General features: G+C 48.3%; 1 protein-coding gene across 1 annotated transcript; it reads right to left on the reverse strand.

Annotated features, from left to right (window-relative positions):
- Positions 1 to 5,692: 5,692 nt before the first annotated feature.
- On the reverse strand, positions 5,693 to 20,084 carry FAM107A (family with sequence similarity 107 member A). Its single transcript, XM_009478662.2, has 4 exons — positions 20,021 to 20,084; positions 11,258 to 11,432; positions 7,009 to 7,165; positions 5,693 to 5,800 (listed from the first exon to the last, which is right to left on the reverse strand). The coding sequence occupies exons 1-4, from the start codon at positions 20,082 to 20,084 to the stop codon at positions 5,693 to 5,695; spliced, it is 504 nt and encodes a 167-aa protein (XP_009476937.1).
- Positions 20,085 to 20,355: the final 271 nt, after the last annotated feature.

Below are 20,355 nucleotides of genomic sequence, written 5' to 3' on the forward strand. Positions count from 1 at the left end.
CACCCCCCTGGCTCCATCAGTCCCTCCTGCCTGCAGTTCATCGGCGAGTCTGTGCTGCGTCAGACCTGCTTGTCTCTCACTGGAAACTGCTTTGTCGGGGAAGGAGGTGAAACAGGTGGCATTCACTGTACTGTAGAGTTACTTTAACGTGGGAAGTTAAACGAAGGATGGGAAATCAGATGTAGTTTTGCATAACTATAATTTTAAGCTTAAGCCTGAGTGAACCGAGCCCAGCAGCCGTGAGGAGCAACAAGAAATCAGGACAGCTGACTGTAATGTGATGAGTGTGCTCACGGGCAGTGGACAGTGCGTTAGGGATGAGTCTGGTAGCTTAAAGATGCTGGGAGGCTCTGTCACCCTGCCAGAGCAATAGGGTGTCCTATGGCCCTGTTGCTTGGTATCCCAGTCCATACCTACGGACACATCCTATGGTGACTCGGGGTTGCCAGCACTTGGGAGGCAGTAGCATCTTTCTGAAGTTATCCATGGGCTTCCTCTATTTTCTCTGCTATTTTCTTCTGCTGGAGCCAGAAGCGCTCAGCCTTGTGCTTTTTGAGTGCTGTTTGCAATTCAGCTAGCGGGTCTGGGTCTCCCGAAGGAAGGGCCAGGGATGACAGGTTGGAAGAAGCCTGTCCCTGAACCTCTTTGCAACCTGACATTCATGCAGGCTTATATTTGGGCAGGCTTGGGTGCTGCCTGGGTAGGTCATTGCCAGTCTGCGTTAGTGAAGTCTGAGCTGGAGTGCCACCGGAGCTGCACACCCGGCAGTGTTCTCATACGCCTCGGCTCCACCTGCCTGCGGGGTGCCCAGAGATCTCATGGGCTGTGGTGGGAAGCAACAAAATCCACAAGAGCACCTGGTCATGGTGTGTTGGGACACACCACAATTATTATGTTGCTGATAATTTTGCATTTTCCCCTATTTCCATAAGCCTGGATATCCCTGGTATCGTGTGCGACTCACAGGTTTCATATGATGCTTTTATTGGTCAGTCTGTGGCAGTTTTAGATAATTTTCAGAGATGATCTAAATACAGAGAAATACCTAGGATAGGCAGAGGAGAGTTCCTGAGAAGGTGTGTTCAGCCAGGGCCAGCCTGAGGATACTGCTAGCTTGGGGAAGAAAACCAGAATTTGCCGTTTCTGAGGCGGTAATGAGAAGTAAATTAGGCAGTAAAATATAAGGGTTCCCTGACAGGAAATTCCACTGCAGCAGACTATCTAGGAGCACTTCAGGAGTGAGTGCATAGGAAAAGAGATCTCGGCATGACCTGGATAAATTGCAAAGCTGGTACTGAAAACTCTGGCAGTAAGAAAAATCCAGGCAATGGAGCTGTTTCTGCGTAGCTAAAAGGCAGCGTATCTTTAAAGAAGAGAAATGATTGTTTCTTACTCTCTTCCGTAGAAGTGGAACTGTCACGATATGAACGGCTGCCTTTGGCATCCACGTGTGAAAGGGGGTGTGTGATTAGCATAAGCAGTCTTGGGGTGTAGCCCATCGAAACCTTACCGTTGTGAAAGGTTGATAAAACATTTTACAAAGTCCTGCCTGAGTCCCCTGGTCTTGCGTCTCGCCAGAGGCCACGCACCCCAGTGAAGACATTTCCCTTTGTGTGGTTTGTGCCTGGAAATGAAGTACGCAACCCGCCATGGTAGGATAGCAAGTGAGCTATTATTGCAAGTGGCAACAAGGTGGGAAGATGTTTTGGAAAGCTGACCCAAAGAACAGCTTTAGTCAATGAGCCCTCATCCCTACTGGTGAGCTGATGGCCCACACCAGTGCCGCAGGGTGCGGAGGGTTGGGAAGGCTGTGTACCTCCCGGTGCGCAACCCCAGCGGATACCTGGTGTCAGACAAACACATCCAAGCACCGTCTCTGCCTTGTTCTGAGCGGGGAGCTGGCGTCTCTGCTGTTAAGGATATCGCTAATGAGACAGAGAAGTCCTTTTTGTTTGCTTTGCTGCATTCAGTTTTACTCCTGGCTCTCGGGGAGCATGGTGTGTATGACCTGCCCATGTGAAGCATCCTCCCTTTTTCTCATCTATTTAATCTGTGGTCTTTGGTTGCTGTTAAAACACTTTAAAAATGTTTTAAAATAATGAAGCGAGCTCACTGGTGTGAGGATTACCTTTCAGTTCAAAACTGAGTTTTTAAATTGAATCCAATCCTTGGCTTTGTGGGTCTTACCCTGCCAGGCAGGTGGGCATCCGTGGCCAGTTAGGAATCAAACATATGGGAAGTTTCAGTGCACAAAGCCTGATTACACAATTTTTGTGCCCTTAAACTTTCAGTAAATTGAGATGAAGTCTGCGGATAAGCAACGGATGCAGCATTGGGTGCAGATGATGAAAACAGCTTGTTGATGAGTAAGTTAACACAGCGCTAACAAAGGAGTTGCTGACAGACTTCACTGGTTTTTATGTTCATTCAGTTTATTTGGCTGTTGTCTGCTTGCATCCTCGGAGCTTTTTCAGTTCCTTGTGGAAAAGAGCAAAATATACAATCATCGTTTAGTTTATTTCTTCAGAAGTGTCCACATTAAACAGTGTGAGATAATTAAGTAGAGTTGCATGACATATATTTTTATATAAATGTATAAACACCAACACAGAATATAGACTATATACCACATAGGCAACATACACAGTGCAAAAAATTGTCTTCCATCAATACTCTGATAATCTGCATCTTCTGGATACACCACGTTTATTCAGGGATGTGTTTTAGGGGCATAGGAAGGAATTAATTTAAAAGAAAAAGAGACACAAAGATACCCCCAAATCTTCCTGGTGATGCCTGCACTGATGTTTTTTCGGGTGCCACCTCCACATGGCTGCGCCATGAAGCACAGGAGCATCGGTGAAGGTTGCACAGGCTCTGGGTCTGAGCCCAGCCGGGGAGGCGGTTACCAGTTCGCAGGGGTGAGAAGAGCTGTGCTGGAAAACGCTGTGATTTTTTAAGCCAATGCTTCAACAATAAAAGCATCATTTCCCACGTGCCATCACGGAGGGCTGGAGCCTGCAGCTCTCGCTGGGGACGAAGCGCCGTGTGCCCCGCTGTGTGCCACGGGGCTGCTACAGCCCATCCCGGCCCCACGGGAGCTGCCAGCGCTAGTTTGGTGGGTCGGTGTGCGGACCCATGGGGTCCTGGTGGGCAGCCGGGTCAGGGCTTTCTGCTGTCTTTCCACTGCTGGCAGGATTTCTTGTGGCTCTGTTAGCTCAGCCTGAGTTAGGACAGTATGACCTGGCCCTCCCTTTCCCTTCTGGACACCCGCTGAAAGTGACCCAGACACCCCTTAGCAATCCCCAGCTGCATTTGTGTGCAGCCCCCACTCTGTGCTCGGTGGACACCACATCAAAGGGTGACATCTTGATTTTGTTTTTCCCCCAGATAATATTTGCGTACTCATGAAGACCGCAGCAAAATATTTTCAACCTTTTCATTGCTGATCTGAGCACTCAGCTTACCCAGACCTTACCGGATGGCTCCCACCCAAGGACTTGCATAAATGCCCCCGACCCAGCCCGGGTGAGCCGATAACACTGATTTCACTGGTGCATATGGAGTGACAGATTGCCTCTTCTGGAGTGCATTTCCATCTGTGGCAAAATTACAAATTAATTTGCTGAATTTTTTTGAGCTCTTTGATCAAGGTTACTTACTCTGTACCATAACCACTCACAAAACCCCAGCACAGTAATTCTGGCTTGTTATTTAAACCAATGTTATCTATGGAGTATCATACAGCATTCTTTACAGCTGTGTACAAGCATCCTTAGCAACACCTTTTTTTTCTTGGAGAAATTTGGCTTTTTTTTCCCCCCGAAAAAATAGTCTATGCTGCTTCTTCCTCATGGTTTTAATCATAACCTATATGAAAATCTTCACAGTTGGAAAGGACATAACAGATCCTTTCAGATCTTGTTTGACCCATAGTGACCATATGTACTGGATTTCTGAAATAAAAACTTGTCTAGAAAAAGCATGATGAGCAAGGGGCTAAAAACTACCAGAGAGACAGTGCCGTGAGATGGGACTCTTGAGGACTGAAACTGAGTTAAGGGCTTCTATAGTCCAAGACTGTGGCAAAAGCCCCACACCTGTATCACTGCTCTTGACACGTGATCTGGCTCAGATGCCAGGTCGAGCAACAGTCCTCTGAAATGAAACACCCTGCTGGGCCAGGGAGACTAGGGAATGGATTAGTAACCTTTTAATAAATATGTGAAAAATGCCCAGTTTCCCTTAATTTACGTATGGATCCACTGAAGCTGTGGATAGTAGATATTGTTTAACCAGGTATTACCTTCCCAGCTGACTAGGTCCATTGAAGCTTGCCGTTCAAGAGCCAGTGTTCAAAGGCAGCTGGTGAGTTATGCTGTTTAGGCTTTGTGTCAGGGCTGATGTGAGAAGCAAGAAGCTGAGATCTCTGTGAAGGAGCAATTTTAACTCTGGACACCTCAGGGCACGGATGCCCCATCAATGTGGTAGGCTCTGTCCACACATAGTGCAAATGCACCGTCTATCTCAGCTTTGCTCTACCAGCAGCAAGAAGATTTTTAGCTTTGCAAGGTGGCAACTGAAATGAGGCCGCTCTGACCTCTGGAAAAGGGGATGAGACGCACTGACAAATAGTTTTGCATCAGTGTCTACATGTCCTGTAGCCCCTGGTGCCTACAGATGTCAGGTGTGTGCAGGGTGAACAGGACAGCAGCCTGACACCAGTATGACATTACCACCTCTCAACCACAGGACACTTTTGTGGGTCCCTATGGTAGCACATGTCCAGCTGCCGAGTCGGGGGCTGAAGCTCAGTAGTCCAGGGGCAAGAAGCAGTTTGTCTGTCTGCTGCATCCACAGGGATCTGCTGCCTGGTCACTGCACGCTTCCATGAACACCCACACTAAAAACACCCAGCCTTTGCTCTCTGCACAGAGCATTTGCCTCCCACTTGGGGCATTGATGGTACAGTCCAATGTATCTTCTGCCGCAGCATGGAACTACCTAAATAGCTATTTTCAAACAGGTTTGAAATGCAGTTTAAAGGTGCTCGTGCAGAACAGTTGCACCTGCCTGTGCTGCGTTGGTACGGGCACACAGATGTTGATTTTTCTAATAGTACAGGTGTGCTGCTGGGACACACAGCCTCAGCCAGGCTTGACTCGCACACTGGTGCAATACCAGTGATGCTTGGGAAAGCCATTACCTGGGCTGTTCTCAGTAATACGCAGATTGTCCCTTTTAGTTACTACGCCAGGTTTCCAGGAGGTTCTCCAGAGCTGCAGCCACCTTCCTGTCACCCTGTGCCTGGTGAGCCTGCCTCCAGGAAGAAGCAGGGGTCCTCCAAACCATCCCTCCACAGACTTCCCTGGCTGAAACAGTCACTGTGTCTCAAGGGTTAGCCAAGAGTTAGCTGGAGGTTAGCATGCACCCACAATCTGGGCGGGGGGAAATAACATCATTTCTCTCTGCATTTCCTCATGTGAGTACTTCTTCGGTGAATATTGCACCTTTTCCACAGTGATACTCTCCTGGGCTGGGAAAACCTTTTCTGTGCCTTCTACTGGAGCAAGTGTTAATAACCGTAAGTAGCCCCAACGGTGCGGCTGTGAATGTCCACCATGTACAGAGATGTCAGTGTGTATGCATTAGCGCTGGCCTTGGTAGGATCCCCGCTGAGTTTTGGCAGAAGCTACGCTGCTTTCTCGTCCCCAGTCACCGTCGATGTTCTTCTCAGGTTTTCCTTGACTTTAATGAACTCTGGTGCATGTGCTTCCTGCTTCTCCTGCTCTTTCTCCAACTGTAAGAAAGAAGAGTCACCATTATCTGTGTGTGCTAAAGGACAAAAGTGCATTAGCTACATTAAAATGCTGGGCTTCATTATTGCTGGGTGTCCACTGCTTATTGCCCAAAGCTGAATGAATGTGTAGGGCATGTGTTGGTGCTCTCTTTTTCCAAACCATTACACCAGAGCCATGTTTACCCTGAGTCTCTTTTTCTGGCCAACTGAAACTTTTTTTTTCCCTCTAGGGAGGAACATCTCTGGCAGAAAAAGAGGGGAGTGCTTCACTTCAGACCTGGCATGGAGGAGGTTTGAATCATTCCCAGGAAAGGAGGCTAGTGAGCCTGGGAAAAGCTCTCAGCATTAGGTTATCGTCTAAGGGCAGGGGGGGTTGGGTGGGTGGGTGGGTAAGCCGTTGTACTTCTTCACTTTTATATGCAAAGTCTTTATGGATCTGTCCCTAAACCATCTTGTTTCATATTCCCAGTTCTTCTCTGAGAGTGCTGGGCTTTGATTTTCAAGTGATCTTGGCTTGGCTGATATTATTACAAGGGAGTTGTTGTGTCATTAATTAAATAAACTAGTTTCATCTATTTGCAGTGCAAATACTGGCAAGCAGGACAGGGAATGACTTTCTTTTCAGTGGCAACAAGCTGACTTGCTCCTTGCACTGGTTTGGATAAGAGGGCAGGCGCTGATAGCACCCGGGGCATGGCTGTGCTGCTGACAAGCACCCATGCTGAATACTGCTCTCCCCAGGCATATTTTTGGCCAGAGTACGTGCCAGGAACTGCTCCCAAAAGCAGCTTGTGTGTGATTGCAGCAGGGTTTGCACCTTCCAGCACTTCTGCAGCCTCTCACCCCACACCCCAGGGTCCTGAGCACCCCTGTGGTGGATGCTGTAAGAGCCCCCATGCTATTTGGGGTGCTTTGAACTGGAAAGCATGCCCTAAGGGCACCACGTGGGACCCGGAGGAGACCCAGGGCCAGTGGTGCATGGCGGGGGTGCTGGGCGAGGTGGTATGAACGAGGTGAATCCCACTGTGAGGATGAGGGTACTGCAGCTGCATGGGGCATCAGTGAAGGACATACTGTGGCTCCCATTTTATGGAGGGGTAGCAGCACTATACCTTGGGTTGAGCCTCAGCCCACCCAACTCCTCTGTGGACTGTGCCTCATGCGGGGTGGTTAGGATAACCCGGGGATGACTGAAAACTCAGTTCTACCTGATCCAGCCTCTGGTGCCTCTTTAATAGCTCTTTTTCAAAGGGAGACTGCAATTTCTTTGCCTCTTCTTCTTCCTTCTTCTGTCTGATGAGCTGGTTTCGCCGTCGGTGCTCAAGTACCCGCTGCAGCTCTGGCTTGCTCTCCACACCCAAGCCTCTGTGGATAAAAAACAGACAAATTAGGGCTGGAGCGCCTATACCCTGGGCTGTAACCACTGCCAGCCCGGCAACACCAAAGCTCTTCTTGGTCCTAAATGGAGAGAGAAGGGAAACCTGGTCCACAAACCAGTCCTGGTCCACAAATCCATCCACAAAGCTTTAAGGGTGTTACCAGGAGCACCTTACTGCGGGACGGTGCCTTGGGCTGCCTGCCTCGGGTGGGCACGGCATTTGCTGTCTGTGTCTGGGGCTTGTGGCACTGGAAGTTTTGCTAATCGCATTACACTGAAGTGCTACAACTTTCAGGGTTGGGTATGGAAATGGGACCTTCTGTTGGCTCTTGCTGTTACTGGTTTTAATTATGTCAGTGACGGCTTCAGCAGCATTGAGGGCATTTTAAATAATGACAATGTTTTTTCCACCAGCAGGGGTAGTCATTGATCTGCAATAATTGTCCTAGCAGTTCTTTTCCTCTGTGTTGCATCCCACCTTTGCTTCGGAGCTGAGGGCTAGTGATACCCCTCTTGACTTGGAGAGTTTGGGTCAAGAGGCTAAAATGAAACGTCCTTTTCTCCTGGAAGCCAGAGCATTTGCCGATGGCGCAGGTGCCTGGCTCCCCTTCAGCCACCTGAAGCATCTCAGATGAAGTGGGGCTGCTCCAAGCCCTGTTCTGTGAGGGGTGGGATCATGGGAAAGGAGACATGTCAAGGACAAGCGGGCAAGGCATGAATACGTGGTAAAGAGATGAAAGAAGTTCTCCAAACAAATTTCAGAAATCTGAGACTTTGAATATTGCCATGCCTGAATTTAGACACTAAGATTTACCTCCTGCAGCTGACACTGGCCAACTTCCCACCAGCTTCTGCCCCCCTGGAAGCATGGGAGTAGTTATAGAATAGAATCATAGAATTGTTTAGGTTGGAAAAGACCTTTAAGATCTTCCAGTCCAACCATTAACCTAACATTACCAAGTCCACACTAAACCAATTAAGGGTAGACTAGACTAAACCATATCCCGAAGTGCCATGTCTACCCGTTTTTTGAACACTTCCAGGGATGGTGACTCCACCACCTCTCTGGGCAGCCTGTTCCAATGCTTGACTACCCTTTCCATGAAGAAATTTTTCCTAATATCCAACCTAAACCTCCCCTGGGGCAGCTTGAGCCCATTTCCTCTCGTCCTGTGGATGTGTCGGTTATGGGTGAATGCGCAACAAGTCCAGATGTGCTCCTGCGTGGTTGTGGGATGGTTCCTGCCCTTCCAGGATAGTGGTTTAACCAACTCATCTCCTCCATGCCAAAAGGAATCTGCCTTCATAAAATCCATCAGCTTCCTGGTTAAATCACTAAAAGCGGTGACTCTCTGCCCTGCTGAATCTTTGTCAGAGAGAGGCAAAAACCTGAAGCTGCTGGGAAGTTGAACATTTGCTGAATTTCAGGAGACTTTATTGCAACTGCACAGAGTTTCATGTTGCTGAAGAACAGATTATTAAGAAGTGGTCGAGGCCGCATTTACGCAGGCTGTCTTCTGCAATAGTAGCTGGACTGTAAATAATCTTGCAAGAAAATACAGAACTAGAAGTGATGACTGAAGTTGTATTTTTGAGGAGAAGGAGTTGAAGACCTCATAGCTGTCACACACAGGGAAGGAGTGGGGCCTGACAACTTTCATGGCCTGGGTTTAACGCTGGTTTAAATCAATGGGCTGAGAGTATTTACAAGTCCCATTGTAAAATGTGGGGTGTTTGGTGTTCCTGTGGGTGAAGGTCTGTTTTGAGGTGAGGAGGGGACCTCCCCATGTCTGTGCTAAGGGCTTGCCCAGGGCATGGCGGGTCAGCGTGTGCCATTAATGCAACGTTCATCTCAGCACCAGGAGGTTTCTGTTGACTGAAGGCTGGTTGGTTTCTGCCAAGGTTGTTTGAAAGCAGAGACATCAAACCCTGTGGACTACTGAGCTTCCTTGGCAGGGTGGCGGACACTGAGGTGGTATCTCACATCATGAGAAATTGAACTGGCAGGCAGGAGTAGGAAATGCTCTCCAGATGCAGCAAACCTCTGTGCTATCACAACATGGCCGGGGACCAGTGCTTGCATCCTTCCAGTGCCACGTTTGACGATGCTTCCTGTTGTCATTTCTGGTTTTTGCTTTATGGTGGGACAAAGTTCATGGCAACATCAGCAAAGGTAGCCATAGCATTGGCCCCAGAGCTTTCATGATATTTTTTCAAGTCAGGAAGAACTCAGACGTTGCAGAGATGCTTTTGCCAAGGCTTGAGAGAGAGAAAACCTGCCTTGGCTTGCTGGAGACACAGCTTGCAATGTTGCCTGTGGATTTGTTACTACTCTCTGATTTAATCAGCCTGTGTTGTTAGTACCCAGAGGTGTTGACTAAGATAAGGGTTTTCTTGCACAAGCTACTGATTTGAGCTGCTTCTCCCTGCTGCTTAAGGGGAAAAAACAACAGCAAAGCAGAAACAGGAGCAAGTTATAGATCTTTCTCTTTTCCCTTCTCCCTTCTCTCACCCTATAGTAACATGTAGCAGGAAGCAAAACTGGTGGATTCGAGAGTGGCAAGAAACCAGCAATGATGGGTTATTGTTTGCAGTAGGGGTTGTTTCACATATTTGCTGAAAAATATTTGGGAGGCTAGAGCTGAAGCAGGTTTAAATTGATGCCTGAGATGTACTGGACTGAAATGAGAGGGGTCAGGAGATGCAGGATGGCTGCGAAGGGGGTGCCTCTTGCCAGCATCTGATGGCACATGTGGATATATCATGGTGGCAGGCACAGGACTTGAGTACAAAGTGATGATGCACTTTGTATTCGCCAGTTTGAAGTTCAGCTCAGCCTGGTGCTGTGGGGTCTGTACCCTGTCTGCCATCACTCATCTCTGCTACCTCCATTGCAGGAGTTTCTTGATGCTTTGGTCCATCGTGGTTAGACTGGAATAACATTCTGCGAGATCAAAACCAATGCTGGTGGGTGAGCCTTTAAACTGAGCAGTATCACTAGGCAGGATATGGTCACTCTCAAACCAGAGAGTTTTAAAAATATCGGGCTGGTATAGTTACCTCTGCCTCGATGCTGGAGAATGGCCTGGGCATGGTCCTGTAATCCTTCTGATTCTGTGAAAATCAAATCAAACCCAAGCCCAGCCAGTGCCAGTATTGATTAATGCAGCCCACTGGCAGGCTTGATTGTTTGCCGAATTAATATATGTGTCTGGTTCTCGTAATGACTGTAGTCCTTTTGAACAGAAGCTGTGCTCCTTTTAATTAGATGGTCAAAGTGCTGTCATGTCAGAATATTTCAGGGTATTCAGAAAATGTCAATATAAAGCCAGCAGATTTCTTGCTGTGCTAAAAAGGCTCTGAACTGAATATGCTTTCATTGCACTGATGTTCAGACAGTTGCCGCAAAAGAATGATGTGGTTATAGGTTCTCAGTCCCTGGTGTCATTATCCTGATGTTGTTGATACCCCCAGAAGAGTTAAATTGGGGTGATGGGGTGGAAAATCAGGAATGTGAATTCTAGCCTATCTTTATTAATTTGATTTTTAGGGACACAGCCTTTTTCTTGTACAGAAGATCTCACACTGATGCTGTCCCAGCTTTCAATGGCTCCATCCAGCCTGCAGCTCTTACTGCCTCTGGATGGACCTTAAAGCACACAGGAAGGCTGCACATCACTGGGGACTTGGCAAGTCAGTGACGGAGATAGAAAAACCAGGACCAGGGAGAAAACATGCATGGGACACTGAGAAGGGGGGCTGTAGGGATACCTCGCATCTTCCAGCGCTTGTGGCGTGAGGTGGGTGGCAATAGCCAGCAGCTGCAAAAAGTGCTAGCTAATGCTTCAGAGTGGCAGAGCAGGAGGCTTTTCGTTCTGCTTTTGTTTTAAAATAAACCATCGCATCAGAGAAAAGAGGAAAGGACTACAGCAAGTTTTACATGGTGTTCGTTTGCAAGTGAAGGGATTTATCGTGCCCTTCCAACTCGCAGGCTGTCGCTGGCGCTTGTGCCTCTGCTGCTGAGCTCCGATGGCTCAGCACCTCTCAGACCACTCCAGCGGCAGGCTGTGACTTCTTACCTTTTGTGGTTCATCAGCAGCTCTCTGTGCAGTTCTTGGTGGCTCTTTGAGGCTTTTACAGGATTTAGGAGCTTTTTAGGTTTGATGAGGTCTGGGTTTCCATCTATGTAGTCCGGGTGAGTCAGGATATTCCCACCGTCTGGTCGTTCCCGCTGTATTTCAGTGTACATCGATGCTGGAAGAAAAGAGAGGTGTTTGCATGAGAGATCTCACCCAGCTGTGGTGTGGGAACCTGCCGGAGTCCCCTTCCCTGGGCAAGACAGAGGAGAAGAGATGGTGCCTGACCCGGCTGCTCAACACCCGTGCCAGTGTCTGCATGCATGTGTCTCCATGTGCTGGTGCAGGTTTTTTAGAGGTTTAAAAAAAGTATTCTCTTTACATTGTTGATGAGACACATATTAATTAGATCACTTAAATTACTTGCCAGCCGCTCGCTTCAGTGGCTGCAGCATTTAATGCCAAGGATTAATTAATGCAAGATAGGTCTAACTAAAACTGGAAGCAGCCATGGATGTAGACTGCGCTGAGCTGCTGCTTTGGTCGTCCTGGCTGAGGCTGTCAGTCCCTTAGCACAAGGGGATGCTGCGGGATTTGTGGGGCTTCCAAAACACAGGCCTGAGGAAGTGCTGCTGTATCTGACACTTCTTGTCAAGGAAAGATTTTGCTGATATCCTGCTGGCCTAATAATCAGGATTGAGCCCAATGCCAAGAAAAGCATAATTTGCCCATGTAGTATGTGATTGTGCTGTAATAATTTGTGTGTTCTGGATGTAAGAACAAGAGCCCACTGTTTTGGAAGTGATGGCAGCTTGGATTTCACGCAAACCACAGGGCATGTTCACTGTTGGTATTTTCCAAGTGCTCTACATTTCTCCTTTACAAAAAAACGTATACAAAGTGAGTGCAAAGCACAAGGTGTAAGACAAACTGCATACAGTGGGCTGTGTCTTTAAATGCGGAGCACAGTGGGGTTGCCTACAATTATTCAGTGTACTGTCTAATCAGGGGCTCAGAAAGAGCAATTTATTCCTGGCTATTCACTTGAACAATTTGGAATTTTACCAGTAAGAACAAAAAGTCCCAGGAAAAGGGTGTAGGCAGCTCTATGTCTCTAAGTGTCTTGTTATTACAGTATTTTTGGGGGCTTAGTGTGAAGTTATATGGGTTGGTGGAGCAACAAGGAAAACAGTTGTTCAGTAATGTTGCCTCTCTCTCTTACTGCAATCTCATGTATAAAAGGAATAAAACCCTTTTAAAAGAGAAATCAATAAAAAAAGGCAAGAGAAAGCAGCCTAGGTCATTCTTTCATAGTCAGTAAGTACTTATCAAATGTGAAGTGGATTGCAATCAAACAGAATTGTATAAGGAATAATACTGCTGAAGAAATGATTCAATATCAAACAACTTCTCATTGAATGTTAATGTGGCCAGTGCCCTACTGCTTTGGGAACAAAGAAAAACAAATCAGAGCTTATTACGTGAGTGTAATTGGGGTGAATATTTCGGTACATATTTAAAGGGTGCTTGGAAGCTGGAACCAGTGATTTCTTGTATCTAATTATTTTTCTCTAGGCTCATACATCACTGCTGGCAAAAGAGAAGGTGGTGTGGTTTGATGTTTGATGGCAAGTGCCAGGCTGACTCAAACCCCTGTGGGCCCGGACTCCACAGGCTGAAACTGGGGGCTCAGCGTTGCCTTCCAGCAAGATGCAGGGACTGAAGAACAGCCAAGGGTTAAGGCAGCACAATTTCATGGCTAATTTTTGTTAGATGAAAGCCAGGTTTTGAACAATGAGAAAACATGTCAAGTTTTCACTGGGGTAAAATTGCTTTGTGGGTTTTTTTTTTTTTCCTTCTGCTACTTCTTCTCTTTTTTGGTCTTTTTTTCACAGGAGAAGAGGCAGACAAAAGACAAGGAAGGAGGGTACAAAAGCAAAGGTTTGTTTTGGCATGAATGAAATGGATGAGCTCCCATTTCAAATGGAAAAGCAATGTCTTCATTCTTCAAACAAGAAAGTCTCTCCATGGAGTAACTTAAATAAAATGCCAGGTGTTTTTAATGCAAACACCATTTTTGGACAGCTATACTAACAGAGTAGCCTGAGTGTCACTGTGTCGTCCTGTCACCCTTTTCCCACTGTTCCTGTGCCATTGTTTAGACCGGAGCTGCCTCCAGTGACAGCGATGCCCGCGCCTGCTTGTGAGCTCTGTACCAAATCCTGCCACACGGCAGGAGAAGGGCTGGGGCATATCAATCTTGGATTTGTCCATCTTCAATCCTCCTGTTGTGCTCTGCTAGGGGATAATGCGACGAGCAGCGAGCATGGAAGGATTATGTGGCCAACCAAGCCTGAAGGACCAACCTGGATGCTGTAAATGGCTGTAACTCTAGTGACTTTGGTGGTTTTTTTTCTGTAGCAAGTAGCTCTCGGGTCCTGCTGCTGAGCTGTACTAGCTCTTGGGGCACTGGTGCGGCACTGTTACTTATAAAGTACTGTTTTCCCCCTGCCTTCGTGATGTATGGGTTTCCTTTTGCAACTCAGGGGTGTGAGTCCCTTCTTCCCTACCTCCACGGCCCAGACCCTGGGAGATTTGCTTGGGGCAGGCTGTCCCCGCATCCACACAGGGCTAATGCCCAGCAGCGTACAGCGCTATTGCACAGTGTCATCCAGCCCTTCAGTTTGGTCTTGTGGTGTTTCCACCCCCCAGACACCCAGGATGATCAGGGAAGACCCCCCCCTGGCCTTGGGGGACCCTCTGCTTATGCAGCATTTTGGGGGAGCACCGTGGCGAGCTTAGAGGTTTTGAATCGGCTAATGTGGTTATTTCCAGACTGCAGCAATCGAATATTGCATGGCTGAGGCTTGCAAAGAAGCAGCAATTTATCAACCTATTTACTGAAGGTAGATGGGGAACTTTTCCCTGAAACTAGTAGAAATGAAGAAAATACGGGAAGGAAGGAGTGGGAGGAACTGAAACTGACTGGAAGCATTTCTGGCCAGGCAGCTTTTAAATCAGCATGCAAAAGTCCTTACGACGAGTCCAATTTGTCTGAACAATACTGCGGGGGCCAGGGGCCAGCAGGTAGCTCTGAGCTTGGTTTTCACTGCGATAGATGTGCCTAGGGGTGCTCAGACACCGACCTCGAGGGTTTTGGCTTCCAGTAGGTGTCCATACTGCTGCCCCAGGGAAAAAGTCAAAGCCCTGACCTCGTCCCTGACCAGGACTGGAAGGAGCCTTGAACCTCCCAACAAGAACAGCACTTTAAACTTTCAGAAGACCTTAGTCTGGAACAATTCAAGGAATGTCTTCATTTGCATTGAGCAGAAAAAGAAAAATAAATGAGAATTAAAAATATTGGTGCGTCTGAAATGCAGCTTGGGGTTATGCTGGGAGTAAGGACAGGGCATCCTTTCTCCTGCAGGTTGGCAGATAGGGACCCGGTGCAAAATGTTTCTTGTGGAGTAGATCTATCATCTTCAAGACCTGATGTAATTCATGTCCGTGTAAGGGGAGACAGACTGCTATCAGGCTGCTTTTTGTCATTATTTATAGTGCTGGAGGTATAAATCAAGCCAGGTCTCTGCAGTGGATTTACAGCAGGATATCTGTTTTTGCATGATTCAGCCATAGATCAATGAACAAGGCTCTGCTCTGGCACCTCCTTGGCCACCATCATAAATCAGCAAAAGGTGTTAGACATTTTTATATTGTTCTTGGCAAGATATAAACAAAGAAATACATGTGCATTTTAATACCCTCTGCTGTACTCAGAAAGACAGCGTGACCTTTTAAATAGATTTGCTTTGGAGTGTTGCTTATAAAAAGTAGCTGTGTTTGCTTCGACATACTCAGTCTTTTGCTTGCTTTTAAATATTTTCCCTTTCCTCATTTCTAGAAGCCTGAGGCTTTCTAGGAAAGGTACAGTTCCAAGTGACTTTTCTGTAAATAAAAAGCAAGACTGCCTGGATGAGGAGGCCAGGGCCATTGGCAGATACTTGGACTTCATGTGCGGTGTTATCTCATCTCCCAGCTGTAGCTGTGAAATATGCTCCCAGTTGTGATTAGTTTTCTAGGAGACCCCACAGGGAATATTCAGCATCTTTGAGATGGCCCAGAGACCAACCACCCTCTGGCCCCAGGGTGTGGGACTGGCTGGAGGTGAAAAACATCATTTTAGTATCTTGGTCTGTTCTGACCTAAAGCAAAGCCCAAATTCCTGCTCAGACCACATGGAAATGCTTATAAATCCCCCAATTCCTGTGAGACTTGCGATAAAATCATCAGTCTGCAATCCTGGGGCAAATTGTTTCCACTTCTGATTATGCTCAGCCCCAGTCTGTTGGGGAGCAGGATCTCAGGCAGTTTTGGTGCAACATTAAATGCCTTTGAAAACCTGAATGTTGCAAATAATACATTAAATATAACCTACTAGCAGTGTAAAACTTGGTGTGCTGCTTGGGGTGCTGAGTGGCTTTTGTGCAGCCCAGGGCAAGGAGAAAGGTTTTAGCCTGCTCATGGAGAGGAGGAGGAGGGGGAGGACTGGCTCATGCCCAGGGAGAGGCGTCAGACACGGGGGCTCGGCTGCAGCCGGAGCTGAGCTACGCTTCCCTTTGTTGCTGCTGCTTTTTGGTTTTTCCTCGCTTGAAGGAGATGCCCTTCACAGAGCATTTATTTAGGATTAAGTGACTTGTCTCTCCGTGGTGGCTTTCCCTGTGTGCCTCTCTGTGTTGGGACGGCGTGCCATGTGCTGCTCCCTGTGCTGCCGCTGGCAGCCTGCTTCGCTGTCCTGTCGGGATGGAAATAATCCCCAGGAATGTTAAGGGGATTAATGGCCCTGGAAAGGGCAGGTAACCCGAGGGGTGCAGCTCTGTTTACGGCTGCCTGCATGGCTCCAGCCGTTCTCCACAAGAGGAAAAACAAAAAAAGATTGAAAAGAAAATTAATCCATAGCTGTTGGGTTTAGAAAGCTGTAGGGTGGAGGTCTGGGCTCCTACCCAGCACCTCTCATCTTATGAATGTATAGGAGAATGGAGGGTGCATCAGGACTCCAGCGTTTAGCTGCCTTTTGCAGTTTTCACGTGAAATGCCTCCTCCCCCTTGACTTTTGTTTTGCCAAGCTCTCCTTGACGTCCTGCCCCTCTGCAACCTGCTCATCCTTCCCCTGCTCATCCCTCGGCCCTTTTCCACGCCACCTGCAAGCCGTGTTTCTCTTCCTTCAGCACGGTAGGCAGCCCTGCTCCACAGCGTGCCCTGCCCCATGCAATGCTGCCCTGTTGGTTCTCAGCATCCTTAACTTGCAAAGCTGTCGATGCTGTCTTCTGCAGCTCAGGTCAGTGTTAGCTTTAGCTGAAATCTATAAAGCAAACATAGTTTGCAGTCTTTTATTTCTGCTGTCTGTGTCATTTGAGAACTGATTTTCCAACTAGAGCACCTCAGGAGAGGTGCAGATGGGATGCAGATAGGGGCAGATGACCAAACTGCTTTTGTTAAAAATATTGTATGAGCATCCCTTTCTGGGCAGAGAATGGGCCTCTGTGAAATGCCATCCATGTGAAAACAGGCAGAAGGCATTATTCTAGGAATGGGATCCAAGCACAGAGGATATTGCTATTTGTAATTTTGTGAAACCCTGTTATTTGCTAGAAGGGACGAGACTGGGCAAAAACCTCAGGACACCCAGGGTCAGAGCCCTTGATTTGGGTTTGTAAAACCACTGACCCAAGGGACCATTTCCTGGGCAGAAATGATCACTTAAACTGTGGCTACAGAGAAGAACCTCTGGTTTGCTGGATGCCTGGGATTTATTCATGAATGCGTCTTTTTTTAAAGAACTGACAGATTAACGAAGGGCTGCTGAAAGAAGCTGGTCATGCACATCCTGCAAGTAAGGAGACTGCAAAACCAACACACTCAATACGGTCAGCAGGGCTAGTTTAAAGCTATTTACACAAGTAACCTGAGCCTGGGAAATAATGTGAGTTTCTGACACATTTGACTGCAATCACGGGGGGAACATTCCCTTTTGGGCTACAGCCCCCAATTGTATCCACTCCTTGGGGAGCCCTCCTTTCCCCAGGATGAGGGTACCATCCCTCACACCCCTCCTCCTTGGGAAGGCTGAGATGAGCGAGCCCATCCTCACACCCTGCAAGGGTTTGCATGTGCAGGTAGAGGTGCATGAGACCTTTAAACCAGCCTCAGTTCCTTTTAAGAACTGGTACAGCACACTTGTCCCTGTTAACCAGAAGTTAGTATTTCTTTTCATTTTAGAGCATGAACTTTCGGTCAATGCATTTCCACCATCTGAAGTGGAGCTGGAGTTTGGCCCTACAGCTTTTCCCATGAGAGTGTAATGGCAGAAGAGGTCACACTGTGTGTTAAGTCCTACAAAGAATTAAGCTGAAAATTTGTCTTTTTGTTTTGGATTCTTGAATTTGTGGCATTTGCTAATCTGCGTGATTTTCCTAGCATTAATTAATTGTGTTTTAGAAACACAGAATAGCTGGGGTCGGCATCATGGGGCAGGGAAAGAATTGTGTGTCCGTCTCCGTGAGCCCCAAAGCTTTGTGTGGTGAGAGCAGTTTTCGGGCGTGTGACTGTGCTGGGGAGGATCTGCTGCCAGGAGGATGAGCAAAGCCAGGCACTTGCTTTTGAAAGCCACTTTCTGCATGGTAGGTTCAGGGCAGAACGAGGCACCCAGGTGCTGGCTTTAGTGGGTGAGATGCGGGTGCTGCCCCATGTGGAGGCGAGGCTTTGGGCTCTCAGTGACTGGAAGCCCATTGGCAAGCAAGTCTCTGCAGCTGAGCCCACAAAATGCACCTTAACACCCCAACTAATCTGCATGTGGCTGTTATGCAGCCAAGCCCGGAACAAAAAACCTGTCATTCCTTCACATTAGCTTAATGACTGTTGTGGCTTACTGACCTGGTGATGGATGATGACGTTGTTAATAATAATAATAATGATGATGATGATGATGATGATAATAATAATAATAATATGGCAAGCCCAAAGATTGGCAGATACTAATCATTACCCTCCCTGGGTGAGAGGGTGCCAGCTCCCATCTTCACCGTGATTTTCCTCTCCTCTGGTTCCTGCCATGCCGGCAGCTTGGGAGCATCTCATACTGATGGACCTGGCACGCTCCCCCTTGCTTGTCACCAGGCGACCGTATCACTGATAAATGATACACGTGCTCCGGAAAGGAGGCAAAGAGCCTTTGTTTGCTTTTAATCTATAGTTTTAAATAATTAAGCAAGGCTAATTCTGGTATTTATAATGCAATAGGGTGAATGTAACTTGATGTGGCTGCCTTGGAAAGCGGTTCCCAGCTATCGGGTGGCTGCCTCGGGGCAGCAGGCGCGCACGCACTGGGTCCTCTCGTCTTCGCTCAGCCCTGACATTCAGGAATAAACCCCATGAGGTCGCCGGGTCGGAAAGGAAAAGAAAACTCTAATGGAAATATAAACAGGGCAGGGAGACGTAGCCCTGCTGCTCCCGGCCCTGCTGCCACACATCACTGTTCCTGCCTCTGCCTCTCCGCTGAGCACATGCTGGGGATGGGACTACCCACCAGTACAGCCTGAGCTCCCCACCAGTACAGCCATTGCTCCTCACAAGTACAGCCAGAACTTCCCACCAGTACAGCCAGTGCTTCCCACCAGTACAGCCAGTGTTCTCCACCAGCATAGCCAGCTTCCCCAGTTCAGCCAGTGCCCCCAGTCCTGCCCACCCTCACTGAGCGCCATGTCAGCACTGCAGCCCGCAGTGTTGGGGTCCCCCATTTACACCAGCACTGCACCCGCAAAAGGGGGGCACAGGGCGGGCACTGGGCGCAGCCCGGGCTGCTCACATGCCATCAGCTGCAATCACCCTAAATGTAAAGGACCCCCAATGTCACCATGGTCACCTGCTGAGCTTTGCACTCATGCGCACGTATTTGGAAGAGAAAAATCCTGGCACGTTTGGGGCTAGCGGAGCTGTCTGGTGTGTAGAAGTTACCGGTACCCTGTTTTGTGTTGGCTAGTGATGGAAATGCTTGTACAGTCAGGCAGCAGCAAGCTCCCCTCTGCCTGCAGGCAGGCAGGATTGGGTGCGCTGGTTAATCATTTCATTTAATTACCTTGGACTGTGATAAGCAAAGATAACAAGGCTGGGATCCCAGTCTGTTAGCAATCACCAAGGGACGTCAGCCCCATGCCTTTTGCAAGCAGCATGCGGAGCGGCTTGTTTAGTTTTGTTAAGCAGTGACAGATGCTTAGCAGTCTTTCTTGATAATCGCAAACTTACTTTTAATATCTTATCAAATATTTGCTCTGTGCATTTGCCTGCCTATGATAGAGACACACATCAATCATTAATTAATATTTTAAGGTAATGCAAAGGTATTTTGTTGAATACAGGGAAAATCCTCCCATGTTGATTTGCAGGGATTGTATTAGCAAGTGCCCCCTGTCCAGCCCAATGCCTCTCCAAGAAGGTTTGAATTGTAGCATGGGTTAGCTTGGGGAATTTCCTGTGGGATACGGGTCTGTTTTGAAAGGCAGAAGCAGAAGGGCAGCTTCTCAACCAGCTACTGAAGCATTAAAGTAACATGATATCTCAAGTAAAATTTAAAACAGGGTCCAAAGTCACCTGTGCATAAATACATATGCAGTGCAGCCTAATCCCATGGGGGCTCAGCAGCCTGTCCCTGCAGAGGGGAGCCGGCAGAGATGCGGGGACCCCCCGGGGCGGCTCGGGGGGCCCTGGGCTTACCTGATTTCCGCAGCGTGGCCCTGGGGAGCCCGGGGGGCAGGTGCTGCCCCGCGCCCCACGACATGGGACTGCGGGGGCTGAGGCTGCCGCTTCTGCCCGGCTGTGCTCGTGCCTGCGTGACTTTTTGGCCGGGTCCGACGAAGCTGCCTGGCTCCTGCCCGGTCTTTCCAGCGGGAGCGGGGACGGAGGGTCACGTGGAGGTGGCCGCTGCACCAGCACTCCCTCCCCGCTGCTCTCACCACCCCACAGGGACCCCACTGAGGGCTGGAGCTCAGCTGGCAGCAGCTGGTGGCTTTGCCCACTCCTCAGTGCTGGTCCCAAAGGTTCCTCTGCCA

Source organism: Pelecanus crispus, chromosome 7, assembly GCF_030463565.1.
Source record: "Pelecanus crispus isolate bPelCri1 chromosome 7, bPelCri1.pri, whole genome shotgun sequence".
Lineage (NCBI taxonomy): Eukaryota > Metazoa > Chordata > Aves > Pelecaniformes > Pelecanidae > Pelecanus > Pelecanus crispus.